At 39.6% G+C, this 16,800-nt stretch overlaps 1 protein-coding gene across 3 annotated transcripts in view; it reads left to right on the top strand.

Moving 5' to 3' along the window:
* LOC131686692 (dual specificity protein phosphatase Mpk3) overlaps nucleotides 1–7,819 on the top strand; it is a 102,875-nt gene extending 95,056 nt beyond the window's left edge. For 2 of the 3 annotated variants that reach the window (XM_058970587.1, XM_058970589.1), the window contains 3 exons: nucleotides 5,238–5,430; nucleotides 5,492–5,627; nucleotides 5,693–7,819. In XM_058970587.1, the coding sequence (XP_058826570.1) occupies nucleotides 5,238–5,430; nucleotides 5,492–5,627; nucleotides 5,693–6,285 (922 nt within the window). In that variant the 3' untranslated portion in view covers nucleotides 6,286–7,819. The remainder of the gene's footprint in view (nucleotides 1–5,237; nucleotides 5,431–5,491; nucleotides 5,628–5,692) is intronic. The other variant, XR_009305172.1, reaches the window with a different exon arrangement.
* The last annotated feature ends 8,981 nt before the right edge of the window (nucleotides 7,820–16,800 follow it).

The raw sequence follows: 16,800 nt of genomic DNA, 5'->3' as shown, positions 1-16,800 counted from the left end.
TCCTTTAAATTTTTACTAAATAGTTTAAAATGTGATGCTTTCGCATTATGTGAAACTTGGTTAACTTCCGATATAAATCTCAACTTCCACGACTTTAATATAATTCGTCTGGATCGAGAAAACCCCTATGGAGGAGTACTTTTGGGGATCAAAAAGTGCTATTCTTTCAACCGAATTAACCTCCCTTCGACACCAGGCATTGAAATTGTCGCTTGTCAAGTTTTAATCAAAGGTAAAGACCTTTGCATTGCTTCCATCTACATTCCTCCTAGAGCCTCGGTAGGGCACCGAACGCTTTGTAATATCACGGAATCCTTACCGGCACCGCGGCTAGTTCTGGGAGACTTTAACTCGCACGGTACGGTATGGGGCTGCCTTCATGATGATAATAGATCAACATTAATCCAAGATCTTTGCGATAATTTCAACATGACCATCTTAAACACGGGAGAAATGACGCGGATTCCTACACCACCAGCACGCGCAAGCGCGTTGGATTTATCTCTATGCTCGACTTCGCTACAGTTAGATTGCACGTGGAAGGTGATCCCTGATCCCCACGGTAGCGACCATTTGCCTATCGTGATTTCAATTGCTAACGGTTCAAGACCATCGGAAACAATCAATGTATCGTATGACCTCACACGGAACATTGATTGGAAGAGTTACGCGACCGCGATATCCGTTAAAATCGAATCCACTCAAGAACTTCCTCCGGAGGAAGAGTACAGGTTTTTGGCTGGCTTGATTCTCGACAGTGCGAATCAAGCTCAGTCTAAACCAGTACCCAGCGCGAATACCCATGGACGGTCTCCCACCCTGTGGTGGGATAAAGAGTGCTCAGAGCTGTACGCGGAAAAGTCCACTGCATATAAGGCCTTCCGGGAAGACGGGTTACCCGCTAGCTATCTACAGTACGCGTCGTTAGAAAGGCGAATGAAGAGTCTAATGAAAGCCAAAAAACGTAGTTATTGGCGCCGGTTCGTCGACGGGTTAACGAGAGAAACAGCGATGAGCACTCTTTGGGGTACGGCTCGACGTATGCGTAACCGTAATAGTACCAACGAGAACGTGGAATATTCAAACCGTTGGATATTTGCTTTCGACAAGAAGATCTGTCCGGACTCTGTCCCGGTACAGAAAACGTACCGCGCCGCGTCTCCTCACGATACCGCGAACGAAACACCGTTTTCGATGGTGGAGTTTTCACTTGCTCTCTTATCATGCAACAATAACGCCCCAGGGTTAGACAGAATCAAATTCAACTTGCTGAAGAATCTACCTGACACTGCAAAAAGGCGCTTGTTGAATTTATTTAACAAGTTTCTTGAGGGTAACATTGTCCCTCATGACTGGAGGCAAGTGAAGGTCATCGCCATCCAAAAACCAGGAAAACCAGCCTCCGACCACAACTCATATCGGCCGATTGCAATGCTGTCCTGTATTCGGAAGTTGTTCGAGAAAATGATCTTGTTTCGCCTCGACAATTGGGTTGAAGCAAATGGCTTACTGTCAGATACACAATTTGGCTTCCGCAAAGGCAAAGGGACGAACGATTGCCTTGCGTTGCTTTCTACAGAAATCCAAATGGCCTATGCTAACAAAGAGCAGATGGCATCAGTCTTCTTGGATATTAAGGGGGCTTTTGACTCAGTTTCTATCAACATTCTGTCAGAGAAGCTGCACCAGCATGGTCTTTCGCCAATTTTAAATAACTTTTTGCTAAACCTGTTGTCTGAAAAGCACATGCAATTTTCGCATGGCGATTTAACAACAACGCGATTTAGCTACATGGGTCTTCTCCAGGGTTCATGTCTAAGTCCCCTACTCTACAATTTTTACGTGAATGACATTGACGATTGTCTTGCCAATTCATGCACGCTAAGGCAACTTGCAGACGACGGCGTGGTCTCTGTTACAGGGCCCAAAGCTACCGACTTGCAAGGACCATTACAAAATACCTTGGACAATTTGTCTGCTTGGGCTCTTCAGCTGGGTATTGAGTTCTCCACGGAGAAAACTGAGTTGGTTGTTTTTTCTAGGAAGCGTGAGCCGGCGCAACTCCAGCTTCTATTAATGGGTGCAACGATCAACCAGGTTTTCACATTTAAATATCTCGGGGTCTGGTTCGACTCTAAAGGTACCTGGGGATGTCACATTAGGTATCTGAAACAGAAATGCCAACAAAGGATCAATTTTCTCCGAACAATAACTGGAACATGGTGGGGTGCTCACCCAGGAGACCTGATCAGGTTATACCAAACAACGATATTGTCGGTGATGGAGTACGGGTGTTTCTGTTTCCGCTCCGATGCGAACATACACTTCATCAAACTGGAGAGAATCCAGCATCGTTGCTTGCGCATTGTCTTGGGTTGCATGCACTCGACCCATACGATGAGTCTCGAAGTGCTGGCGGGCGTTCTTCCGCTAAAAAATCGATTTTGGGAACTCTCATATCGATTGCTCATCCGATGCGACATTCTGAACCCGTTGGTGATTGAAAACTTCGAGAGGCTCGTCGAGCTTAATTCTCAAACCCGATTTATGGCCTTGTACTTCGACTACATGGCACAGAGCATTAATCCTTCTTCATATACTCCCAGCCGTGTTCGTTTCCTAGATACTTCTGATTCTACTGTATTCTTCGACACATCCATGAAGGAAGAGATTCGTGGAATCCCGGACCATATACGCCCTCAAGTGATCCCCAATATATTTTATAATAAATTCCGAGAAGTCGACTGTGACAAAATGTTCTACACTGACGGATCAAATCTCGATGGGTCCACTGGCTTCGGTATCTTCAACAATACTATCACCGCTTCATTCAAGCTCAATGATCCCGCTTCAGTTTACGTCGCAGAGTTAGCTGCAATTCAGTACACCCTTGGGATCATCGACACTCTGCCCACAGATCACTACTTCATCATTTCGGACAGCCTCAGCTCCATCGAGGCTCTTCGTGCGATGAAGCCCAAAAAGCAATTCCCATATTTCCTGGGGAAGATACGGGAGTCCTTGTGTACGTTATCTGAAAAATCTTATCAAATTACCTTTGTTTGGGTCCCCTCTCATTGCTCTATCCCGGGCAATGAAAAGGCCGACTCATTAGCAAAGGTGGGCGCATTAAATGGTGACATATACGAAAGACCAATCTGCTTCAACGAATTTTTTAGTATTTGTCGTCAGAGGACACTCAACAGTTGGCAAACCTCGTGGAGCAATGGTGAACTTGGACGATGGCTACATTCCATTATCCCAAAGGTATCAACGAAGCCTTGGTTCAGGGGGATGGATGTGGGTCGGGATTTTATTCGTGTAATGTCCCGACTTATGTCCAACCACTACACCTTGGATGCGCATCTGCGGCGTATTGGGCTTGCGGAGAGTAGTCTGTGCGCTTGTGACGAGGGCTATCACGACATCGAGCACGTTGTCTGGGTATGCGCCGGGTACTTGGACGCCAGGTCTCAGTTAAAGGATTCCCTTCGGGCCCGAGGTAGACCACCCAATGTCCCAGTCCGAGATATACTGGCAAATCGTGATTTCCCCTATATGTCCCTTATTTATACTTTCATAAAAACGACAAATATCCCAATTTAGCCCCTCTCTTTTTATTTCTCGTTTTAGAAGCTTTCTCTTGCCTTGTGGGACCGATCAGCTCCAGACTGCAACTATGTAACCGCCGTCGCACTTACCACTACGGAAACTGAAGCGAGAGCGACTCAAGGTCCGATGACTTTTGAAGGATTCCCCGCGGGTCCGAAGAATACCATCCGCCAATCCGACCTACTAGACTGAGGCGGTAATCTTTCGCTGATCTCCCGTTTGAGCGAAAGTTGCAAGTTTTGCTCTTCTCTCCCGGTCACCATCTACGCTTTCTCTCCCCTGTCCTTGATACAACTGCTTCTACAGCCCCCCTCTGAATATCTTGACCAAGCATAAGTCTCCGCTAAAAAAGTTCAAATTTGTATTCTGTATTCCTAGTTTTAAGATAGTTGTAATTTTACCTCTTTGTTAAAACTATTGTCCCCCATCTTGTAAATAGAATTGTATCCCTAGTCTTAAAACACATGCGAATTTTCTCATAAATATTTGTTCCCCCTTTTGTGTACCAAACTATATTGTTAGTTTTAAGATAAGTGTAAATATTTCCTAAAAATTATTACTATTGAATTCCTTGTTTTAAAATTTTTTCATAAAAAAAAACTCGCCCCCTCTCTTGTATATAGAATCTTATTTCTAGTCTTAAGATAGCTGTAAAATTTTTCTTTTTTAAAAAAATATTTCAACATTGTAACCTCCTAGTTTTAAAATATACAAAATGTAAAAACAAAAGAATTTGGCACCGCCAAGCTAACGCATTTGTGCCTATCAAATAAACGAAATGAATAAAAAAAAAAAAGCGAAAATGCGTTCAATTTACACTCAAGGCTCCATCGATTAACTTTTCTTTTGATTTTTGAGGTAAATATATGTATACAAATACCCTAAAATTTTGGTTTGATATTAAACATTATAAGAAAATTGGCATGACATTTTCGGTGTCGCAATAATTTCGTGTTCGCCCTTTGGCTGTGATCCGGAACCAGGAAAAATTCACGATCGCTGTTGATCGTAGCACTGCTTCCTGTTCTTTTGTATACACGACGCAGTTCATAGTTATTACGTGTTTGTCGAAGCTTTGCCGATTTCGGTAGTTTTGATTGTAATAACGGCAAGAGTAATTTGATGAATATTTTGCTATCCTTTTCTCATACAATTGAGATATCTGACGCTCAAAGTATGTACACTGAGATTTCGCATTTATACACCACGAAAAGTCGCAGAACTCACATATTGTCTCTTTTTTTTGTTTTAATATATTCGAAATACGCTCTATTTAACCCGAAATCTGCAAACAAACTTTATTCCAATACATTTTCGACAGAATGTGTACTTCAAAATTCAACTCCCCGGAATCGTTACTCCCTATAAACAACACACCAAAAGAGTGGAATTATTTTGCAAAAAAAAACTTAAATCGTCGCAGGTTGCTACGATAAAAACTCATAAACACGTTGCTAGAATTTCGATGTTGACGCGCGATTGCCTGTTCAGACCTTATAATGTGAACGCATGGTCGTCCGCTCGCCCCGCTTCATTTGTGTTTAATATTCTGCCCCCTCTCCCTTGCCGACCGCCAGCAGTACGTTGTACGTTATTAAGCCTATCTCTTTCTTTTCCCTTTGCAGATCGCTCCGCATATCCATTCCGTTCTCGGATTCGGCCTGCAGCAGCAGCACCGAATCATCCGATTGCGAAAGTACAACGAACTATCTCGCAGAACCGGTCAAGGTCGAACCGGTGGAGATTATGACTGGCCTCTTCCTCGGAAACGCTTCCCACAGCGAGGATATTAAGTCGCTGAAAAAGTACAACATTAAGGTGAGTTTGTTTTTGCTTCGAAAATTCTGCCTGCGATTTTAATTCAAATCTTTCGTTACAGTATATTCTAAATGTGACTCCTGATTTGCCAAATGTTTTTGAACGCGACGGACATATAAAGTATCTGCAGATACCGATCACCGATCATTGGTCCCAAGACTTGGCGGGACATTTCCCCAATGCCATAAAGTTTATCGGTAAGTTCATCGCATGATACCGATTCCAATGATGTCTTAATACTTATCTTCCTCTTTTTTCACAGATGAAGCCCGTGCGAAAGGTGTCGGTGTGCTGGTACATTGCCTAGCGGGTGTTTCCCGGTCGGTGACGGTGACACTGGCTTACATCATGTTCGCCCGAACGCTTAGTCTAAACGATGCGTTCTCGCTGGTTCGAGCTCGCAAACCAGATGTTTCGCCAAACTTCCACTTTATGGAGCAGCTGGATACCTTCGAACGCCAGCTGAACATTGATTCGAGCCAACGGTCCAAGTTGCTTCCAAGTGGTGGAGGAGGCAATGGCGGCGGTGGTAGTGGTGGTGGTGGTGGTGGTGGCACCGGTGGTTGTTCTTCCTCCTCAACGCCTTCCTCATCCTCTTTCAATAGAGCGGATTTCCCTTCCTCCAGCGGGCTGGGCCTACAACGTAACCTATCTGGTGATCAGCCTGGATCACAAGATCGAGGTGGTTCCGGTCCACGCACACACATGGGCAAGTACAGCTGTACCTGCTTTGAGGTCGAGTGCAAATGTACCCAGGCAGCCATCGAACTGCTGGGACCGTTCAGCAGCGGCATCTCGCCCGATTCCGGCATCGAGTTCGACCGTTGGACGCCTAGTAGTGACACGCCCAAATGAGATTTTGCCGTAGGGAAAAGATTCACTCTTCCAGACCCGATCCAACTGCAGTCGTCTTCGATTGAACCGCAAAACCGCCAAATGTCGCCATCCTCCGAACAGCAGCAGTAGGTTTTAGCAGGAGCCGGGATCTGAAAGGGAGAATTTTTCTCTACACATACCGTACTACGGGAGAAGGAGAAGAAAAATCAGGTTTGTCCAAAAACCCATAATTTGTTGTAGCTAAATGAGCAGATTTTAATGTAGAACAATGTGACATCGTTGAAATTCTCTAGTAAGAGGAAACAATTGCCTGGTGATCAACAGTCCATCAATTTGTTTTTGGAACCTCAACAAACAGTGCGAAGGAATTTTCTTCAATCTGTCAACGGAATTCAGTGCCCCAATCGCGTATCAGAGCATTAGAAAACACTCAAATGAATCAATAATACACACACACACACTGTACCGAAGCAAAATTGACGTGAGCATCTCTCGAATCGAGCAAAGCTTGCTTCGATTATCAAGCGACAAGTTCTTTTCTCGAGGTTTTGAGATATTTGAAGATTTTTTTCTTTTCATTCGACGCAAACGTATCTCGGCTTAGCCGAGTCAGGGAAAACATACTCAAATTTGAACAACAGAATTATAACACAATTTGTAGTAGAACAACGATTTTTCTAAATCAACAAAACTCAAATGTCCGATACGGAAAACAAATAATAAATTGACTAACGCAGGGTTGCGGTAAGCTTTACGCCTAACCAACACACACACACAAAGAACAAAGTAACAAAGTGGACGCCAGGTGTTTGCTAGGTATTTGCGAAATGTACAATTAAACAATTACGTTACTAGCCGATAAGTGAGGTGAACTAACCTTAAAAAACTTTTGAGATACACAAAAATTTAAGTAATTGAAAAAAAAACAGAATAACTTATGATGGTAATTAAGTAACACTCGTGAAGCATACGAAAGCCAAAATAGTTTCGAGCTGAACGGACAGCAATTATTTATATTGACTTTGGATTATACTATTGATTACAATCTAGAAAGCAAATCAATCCTGCTGCCCACCACAGCCGCGACTAGCCGAACAATAACTATATTGTATTCATTGCAAGCAGCCAGTCGTGTAAATGTTGATCGATTAATACAGCAAAGTTGTGTAATTATTAAATTTTAACGGGGCAACCGGGATAAGCAGTTACTGTTCAATCAAACAAAGCAAAACTTTAATGAATTCCATTCTGACACAAAACAGAACAAAACCAATTATTAGTCAGCAGAAGAAAGCTACACTTAACTAAAGAGAAAGCACATAGATCGAACTGGAAACAATTATTTAAGCAAATGAGGATTCACTTTTCAAAAGTCTAAATGCAAACTGTTCCAGAGTACTATGATAGTGAAAAAAAAAACAAACAAACTAAACTAGTAACGTGTCGCAGCTTTGCGAATTCGCGATTTTTTCTCAATAAAACACTTGGAAGGATACTATTAAAAATGAAAAGTTGTAGAAATATATTCATGATATTTATGTCAGTAATAAAATTGTCTTTCGTTAATTCGATCTGTTTCATATCCGAAGTATGTTGATAGAAATTAATTCATTATTAATAATCTTTATTGGCTGCCTTATGTGTAGTAGAGAGGGTGCTTTACTCTACAACATAACCAGATTAGCCACTGTACTCATCCATAGGTATTGTCCTGACTGTTGCTTCTCGAATCCAACTCCTGGACCAGATTCTCGACGACTCCTCTAGTTCAATATTTTCTGCCTCTACTGTCCAACTTTCGGCAACCTTATTGTTGGTAAACCTCCGAAGATTTACCAGTTACTGCGACCGCTTGTACAAGTCTCGAGAGTATTGTCAGACTGTTCACCACTTCAAAATAAATATATCTTGATTTTGTGTCTTAGCCACCATCGTTGACAAGGAAACTTACGTGGACAATATCCTGATGGGTGCCGATTTTCTAACACCTCATCAATCAATTCATGAGAGCACTATATATTTCTAAAGCTATTCGTCTACTGAACACATTCGTGGACCATTGTAAGTTTGTGAAAATTCGCTGAGAAAAGTTATTGACTAAAAAAGCAACATGACTTCAAAACAAGTGGATTTTATTATTAATCATAGCAATCCTGTTTGAATAGCTCCATCATTATACAAGTGTAAACTAGGCTTACCACCTAACGCTCCCGTATGGCAGATGCAGCCATTCAAACAGGGTTGCTATGATTAATAACCTCGACCGAACTGACGACCCTACTAGCTATGGGCTATTTTGGTGCTCACAAGGTGTGTGCTGACCGCTTGGATACTTTAGAAAAACTACGAGGAAACTCTTTCATTGTTATCGACAACTCAAAAATGATCGTAAAGATTTTGAGCGTGGCGTGGAATCCGATAGGGAACTGGTTTTTGTGTTGGTTTCGGACCAGGACGACTTAAACGAAGTAATCCCCAGGAAACTTCCAATTCAGCTGTCTAGTGTATTCGATGCGCTTGTAACAACTGCAAAGCTAATATTGCGAAAAGTAGTAGAGTTGTAAATCAATTGGGATAACCCAGTTCGTTCACAGTTCATTGGAACCGAGTGGCGGTTGTTAAGATGAATATACTAAAACGGTCCGATCAAACTGGAACTAATTTGCAGTAAATCTCCCCACTATGGATGGAAAGGGAACAAATCAATGCTATCACCACTCCTCGAGCAGAATTGCAGGCGGTTTTGCTACTCGTCAGACTGATAGTAAAACGACTGATCGCCCGAAACGTGTGCACTCGTTTTACCCCAGTTCATCCCGTAACTTAAGTATAAAATTAACTCTGTCTCTACATTTCAGAAGGAGGCTGATTGATGCTGATCGGCTGTGCTTCTCGGCAAGAAACTGAATGCGGCTTTTCAAAAGTATCAATTCTTATGTAAAATCCGGGGATTCGATTGAAGATAGTTAGAATGACTGCACGAAACGTGAACTCACTGCACACCTGGCCATGTCCTTACGATCGCTAAAGGGAAGGAAATGTTAGTTGAATACCTACTTAAGAAGATGCGGGAAACCCACACAATCTCCATAGGCACTACGGATGTTAGAACAAAAATGGGATGTGAGTTTGGAGTGATTTATATAATATTCAAGGAAATGGATAATAAAAATTAATTATAAATTAGATTGATCTCACCAAATTCATTTGGCTGATCTATAACAGGTGCAGGCTTGAGGAACCACCGTTATGCTACCTATTCCAAGCATTCCGCTTAGATGGGATACCGCAACAATTAAAAATCTCAGATGAAGTTGACGAAGAAGGCATCGTTGGTGATCCGAGTGGCTGGTCTGACTGCAAACCACAGACCAATACCGATGCTGACATTTTCACTAATCTGTTTACTCGATATTCGACTGAATACCAGATTCGGCCCACAGATCACATTATTTTTCACGCACAAAGGACTTGCAAAAAGTGTAGCATCCGCCGTCCACCATATCAGAAAGAGGCTGAAAGCGAATAATAAAAAGTTGATTTTTTGATGGTAATAGTCCAGGGTATCAATTGGTCGGTGTTAAGGGGTTATATATGTTGAGGTCGCCCAAAAAATCGAAATTTTTTATTCTTCTATCGTAAAGGTTCTTAAGAATGTTACCTAAAATTTATAAAGAGATCGGAGCAGTTGATGCAAAGTTGTAGCGTTTTTCATCTTGCTCCCTTATGGAGACGTTGCTTATACTTGAAACTTTAAACGCGATTATCTCGAAATCATGTTTCCCAAACAGGTACGCAGCCAGAGGGGGGGGGGGCTAGGGGGCTAAAGCCTCTCCCGAAATTTAAAAAAAAATTAAAAAACCAGTGACTTTTAACAAAATTTGTTCATTTGGTTTAAACAAATTATTGAGAAAAAGTTGAAGAAGACTATTTCTAACCACAAAAGGCAATGGTCACGAAATTCAGTGTGCTTTATGCTTTTGCTCGAGCCAGTGCGAAGCGAACGACAAAAATAGTAACTTTTATATGGTGTACCTTGTCTGAAGAATAAAAGAAACTGTTACTATAATTGTTGCTGTAGTAATCTGTCGAGATCAGTGAGTAGCAGAAGCAACAAGTGGTGCTCCAGCCAAATACGGTGATTATAAAATTATTGATTATTCCCATAGGACCGAGCATTCATAATGTGGAACATTTCCTGAAGGTGTAAATGGAGGTTAGACTTTCGGAAGCCGCCTTAATCGAGTTCTACCATGTCAGGCATTTAGCGCTCAACAAATTAGCCCAGAAGAAACCATTCATTTCGAGCACATGGTTGTGTGTGACAATTCTATAATTAAGATCCTGAGGACGATGAGAAAATCAATGTTCCGCTACAAGATCGGATACCGCTTACTCGCAGATTAATGTCACATTTGGGAGAAATGGAATCCGTTCGGAAGGGCAATTATTGAGGGCGAGAAGCAAGGAAGAAATCAGATATCTACTACAGCAACTACGATGATGACACGGAAATGTACAATAGCGAAATAGAAATGAACATTGTTCAAAAATCCATGAATTCCGAAATAAAACCTTCAAATGTTCAAATATAATATTAACTTAATCTAGGTAATCCTCACAAGTTCCAACAGTTTTGCAAGATTGCTGAAAGTCAATAGAGCAAAGGTTCTTATTCTTGATTTGTAGTGAAATCAGTAGTTTTTGCATTCACTTTACATTTTGACTTTTACTATAGTTTCAGGGATCTAGGAAAATCAGTCTACGATATTTTTAATTCGTAAGTCCAATGATATAAAAAGTATCGAAAAAGAATCTGCTTAAATATATAAATAGATAGTTATTCTCAGTTGCCTAATAATATTGTCAAAGATACTCTTTAACCCATTCCCCCACGAGAGTCATAAAAAACATGTATTTTTCTTAGGATTGTTATGATTACGTACGTACGTATAATTTAAATTGAAAATTTCATAAAGTTGAGTTAGCGCAAACTTCGGATGAAGTCACAGAACTAGTAATTGTAGCAAGACGCCTGATCTTGAAAATAGGAGTTGAACCTATTTTCCGCATCTACAAATCACCTGCCTTATCAGAAGATTTGAAGCAAATTTAGAGATTCATTTTGTTCGGACATTCTTTGCAACGGTAAATTTGGATTTCACAGTGATATATTCCTATTCATGGAGACAACCTTGACGGTGGTTTCGTTCCTGATTAGCAAATGCGTGTAAAGTTTCGTGAGACGGATTTTTGGATATTTTTCTACTCATTCAAATTTAGCGTCTTCTAAACCTTGTAAACGTGTAGTCTAGAATGTGTAGCATTTTCAAGCAGCCCTAAAGACTTTGAACTTTTGAATATTCAAGAGTTCAATATTTTTTTAGTGTTTATTGTCTTAGTTTTGGAATTGTTTTCACTAAGAACTTTTCATAATTACGTTCAGTTTCCAGTGACTATCTCAAGTCATCAGAATTAATACATATATGCAATAAGTTTTAAGCCCCTCCCGAAACAAAATCCTGCCTACGGGCCTGTTCCCAAAAGCGTCTTTGCGGTGACTACGATTACCGGAAAAGTTTTCAACCGATCTCAAAAAATTTTGTTTTGACTTGTTCGTAATTTAACTGCTGTGTCCTTGAACGATTCCATTTTTTCGTCAAAATTTTCATATTGTTGTTATGAATTTTTTAATCATTTTTTTTGGAAAAATCGTCCCCGTTTCCAAAAAGAAGATTTTTTTATAATCGATCGTTCAAGTACACCACAGGTACATATACTAATGATTTTTTTTAGTTCGATAGTTTCTGTTGAGCTGTTGGGCTGGAATCGTAGTCACGGCAAATCTCTTTCAAAAAAACACGTTTTGCGGAAATTGCTATAGCTTCGACATTTATTAATATTTTTTTTATTTTCTCAAGTGGATTTTGCAAATTGGACATTGTACTACGCTAAACGTATAACAAGTATTTCATAAAAATATGGCTACATACCTTTATAAAAATTCAAACTTTACCCTTTTTTCCAGCATCTCACCATATATAACCCCTTAAGTCAGACCGGACTAAGTGACAAAATATTCATTTCGAGAAAAACGAGTTTAAAGTTTGAACCGCAGAACATTATGATTGGAAATTAATTTTTGCAATAATTCTTGTTTATTGTTACATATATCAAATCTGGCAAAAGTCGAATGTATGTAGTTGACGAAATTCTTTATCTCATTTTTTGATGTTTTGCGACTTAGTCCGGTCTGACTTAACACCGACCAATTGAAGATAGCTGTTCACACGAAATGTTGGATCCGTTTTATCCTAAGTTCCTCTCATAACTCAAGAACGAAGTTAAGCCTAGCTGCGCTTCTCGGAAAGAGGCTGGATCTAGGGGCAGATCACTTGTGATGCATTTTTAAAATCAGCGAAATTAAATGCATTTCTTTCCATCAAAATAGAAATTCATAATGCATTTTGCGTTGCGTGTAAGACATCAAAACCCTACAAAAACCAGCCCTACATTCAACAAAACATCGAACAAAGTGGATCAGCGTAGGAAGATTGTTAAACAATCTTTTATGCGAGGAAGTACAAAGTTGATGCAAAAATTGAAATTAAATGCATTTTACTTAATTTTATTCAAATTTATTATACATTCCTAGGTTCCATGATTAGGTTTAACAGCAAACGCCTCGGTAATTAGATTTGAGTCATACTCCGAGTCTAACAAAGCACGACACGTAGAACTGGTGTTTCGAAATCCGCTCACAAGCACTTCTGCAGTCGAAAGTAGTGCTTGTTGTTTCAACATCAGCGACGTCGCACAGTTCACCGATCCAGCTGTCACAGCTTCTTCTTGATTGTCGTCTAGTTTCGCAGATGGTTCGTTAGACACGCTGTTGCACAGTGGTCGCAATGGTACCAAAACGTGCGTTTAATTAATGGTGATCTAGGAGTTCATTTTAGCGTTTTGGTGTGTTAGGAACACTTTTTCAGAAAGGAAGCCCCCTTCTTTTGATGTATACTGAATTGTGATTAATCCACCTAAAAGTGAGATAGAAAATTTATTTCCACTAACTTTCGAGATAGAGGCATGATGTCAATGACAAAGTTGTAGAAAATTATCCTGTGAGAAAACTTGTTGAACATGTAAACTCTCCAAAATGTAATGGTGTTGTTTGTGGGAGGCACCCAAAAATCATTTTTTGATTATAACTTTTTTCTGAGATTTTTGCAATTCTTCAAATGTTCTATGAAGTAGTTGAAATTAAGAAATTACAGATATTTGTCGAAGACGTCAACATTTTTTATTTCAAAACTTAAGAGTTACTAAATAATACTACAAGAAAAAATACTTCTCACAACGGGCATCCACCGGCCTGTATATAAAAAATGCTTTCCGGCAATGTATGTTTTGCATTTTGTAGCAAAGTAAGTACGACTTTTTAAACATAACTTTTTTAGTGATTTCTTTCTATATGTTGAATATTCTAAAAAATCATAAATACGCATATAAATCGTGAACTTTGAATTTCTGTTATCTGACACTTACGAGTTTTTCATAAATTAACAGTATTTGGAAAGTTAACACTAGAAACGTTTAAAAAGGTTTACTGTATTTTCATGAGCAGGAACCATTGCGAAGAGTATTAGATATCAACGTTGCTATTTAGGATCAGACTTTCTAGAAAATCTTTAGAAAAATATTTTCTACTCTCTTTTAATATTTAACCCTCAAAAAGACAAGGGGTCTCAGAGGCTCGGCTAGTTACAGTTCTCTAGATTCAATGTACTTGTATTTCAAAATACAAATGATCGAGCGTTTTCGGGCTTTCGATTCTCTCCCTGGTAAAACGACAAAAAAGAGGCTCTTGCTTTATGAAGTCACAATTTTCGCTTGCCTTTTTGAGGGTTCATTTCAAATATTTAATCATTCAATGCTTGCTTGCAAAAGAATTATTGACAATTCCTTCCACGTAATCGTTTCATGAAAATGGCATATAGAGTAGACGAGCTCTTATCCATCTCATTAGTGGGGTGTCACACTTTTTCGTTGATAACTCGACTTAGAATGACTGGATTGCGCTTAAATAAGTATCATCATCTTTGCTTCGTTTATAGGAAGCAGTACAGTTAGACTTTTTTTCTGAAAATTGTAAAATGCTCGCGTTTGAGCTAATGCATTGAATAGAGATAGCAGATACTTCTCCAACTAATGAGTTCAAATGGGTGGGATGAATAGAGGAGCTAAGATGAATTAGGGCGCAGTTACCCCAATACTATATGTAATGGTTTTTACTCTTGTAAAGACAGTCAAAAAATTTTGCACATTTTTTAGATGATCACTTTTGTTGATGTGTTAGTTTATAAATAATTTGTAAGTTGGAGACTACAGAGCAAAGAGTTTTGGATTCATATGTGTACTTTGACATTTCCAAAGTTTTTTTAGAATATTCGTAGAATAGAAATACACATAGAAACAATTGCTAAAAAAGTTATGCCTAAAATGTCGTAATTATTTTGTTACAAAATGCAAAACATACATTGCCGGAAAGTATTTTTTATGTACAGGCCGGTGGATGCCCGTTGTGAGAAGTCTTTTTTCTTGTAGTACTTGTCATTGTCTTTCTCATAGAATCAAAATGTCTTCCACATATTTCCACATCTTTTAGTAATTGGCGTTCAAAATGGCGGTATTTTCAACCCACCTTATTTAGTAACTCTTAAGTTTTGAAATAAAAAATGTTGACGTCTTCGACAAATATCTGTAATTTCTTAATTTCAACTACTTCATAGAACATTTGAAGAATTGCAAAAATCTCAGAAAAAAGTTATAATCAAAAAATGATTTTTGGGTGCCTCCCACAAACAACACCATTACATTTTGGAGAGTTTACATGTTCAACAAGTTTTCTCACAGGATAATTTTCTATAACTTTGTCATTGACATCATGCCTCTATCTCGAAAGTTAGTGGAAATAAATTTTCTATCTCACTTTTAGGTGGATTAATCACAATTCAGTATACATCAAAAGAAGGGGGCTTCCTTTCTGAAAAAGTGTTCCTAACACACCAAAACGCTAAAATGAACTCCTAGATCACCATTAATTAAACGCACGTTTTGGTACCATTGCGACCACTGTGCACTGTCTAGCAAACCCGTCAGCTGGCTTCCGAGTACCGAAATGTTTACGTGAGGTCTATTGTCTTATTTATTTATTTATTTATTTATTGATTTTCCATCTGACCTACAAGGTCTACATGAAATATGAAATATGGAATGAGGAAAAGCCCATTTGCAGTTAGTGTGACACCCTCCAAATGCGCGTAAAAACCTCATTATCTTTTCACACATACACATTAAACAATATTGCACGTTAAATTACATTATATTACTTAATTAATAATACATCTAAAAATATCACATGAAACAGAGAAGTCAAAAAATTCATACACACTATTAAAAACACTACACATCGCCCTTACGGGTTCGTTCTGTCCATAATTAGTACTTTGATAGTCGAGTCTTAGAAAATCCCACGATCTTAAGCTTCTAGGGGGTGCGTTTACATTTATCTGTGAAAGTATATTTGGGGCATCTATTTCACCTGTTAGAACTTTTCCTACAAAGACTGCTCTGGAGATATTTCGTCTTTTTGAAAGTGTGTCCATATCAAGCAAACGACGACGATCAATGTTAGGTGGCAGCTCTATCGGGTTGCGCCATGGCAGAGATTTAAGAGCAAATCGGAGAAATCTAGCTTGTATAGATTCAATCCTGTTAATCCAGATACTCGCATACGGACGCCAGATGATAGCTGAAGCTTCCAGGACAGAGCGAACGAGAGAGAAATTCAGTGCTCTCAGGCAATATGGATCAGTAAACTCTTTGGCTATTCTGATGATAAAACCAAGGTTCCTGTTGGCTTTCGCAATGATGTGGGAATAGTGATCTCTGAACGTCAATTCAGAATCCAGCAGTATTCTAAGGTCCCTGACAATTGACACTCTTTCAAGTATTCTCCCTGAGATAGTATAACACCACAAGATTGGATTTTTTACGCGTGAAAGAAATTACTGAGCATTTAGATACACTGATGGGGTTTTTCATTGAAAAACACCGGGGCGGTGGATTGCACTGGTGTTGCATTTTCTAGCAGAAGAGCAGGCCACTAGACTTGTTTCATTCCCACTTCTGCTAGAAAGTGCAAAACCAGTGCAATCCATCGCCCCAGTGTTTTTCAATGAAAAACGACATGAGAGTCAACCGGTTTCGAGCACACCAGTTACAAAACTCATCTAGTTGTCGCTGTAGTTCGATGCAGTCCAATTCAGATCGCACAATGAGGAACAGTTTAAGGTCATCTGCATAGATAAGTTTGCATCCTGGTGGAAGGATATAACAAACGTCATTGAAGAATAAGGAGAACAGCAAGGGTCCGAGATTACTACGCTGGGGTTCACCTGATAAATTTATGAAGTTATGTGATTCGATATTTCCTAGTTTGACAGATAGGGTACGGCCAACAAGGTATGACTC

The sequence above is a fragment of the Topomyia yanbarensis genome, chromosome 3, assembly GCF_030247195.1.
Source record: "Topomyia yanbarensis strain Yona2022 chromosome 3, ASM3024719v1, whole genome shotgun sequence".
In the NCBI taxonomy this organism is placed as follows: domain Eukaryota; kingdom Metazoa; phylum Arthropoda; class Insecta; order Diptera; family Culicidae; genus Topomyia; species Topomyia yanbarensis.
This window is presented reverse-complemented; position numbering and strand designations above follow the sequence as displayed.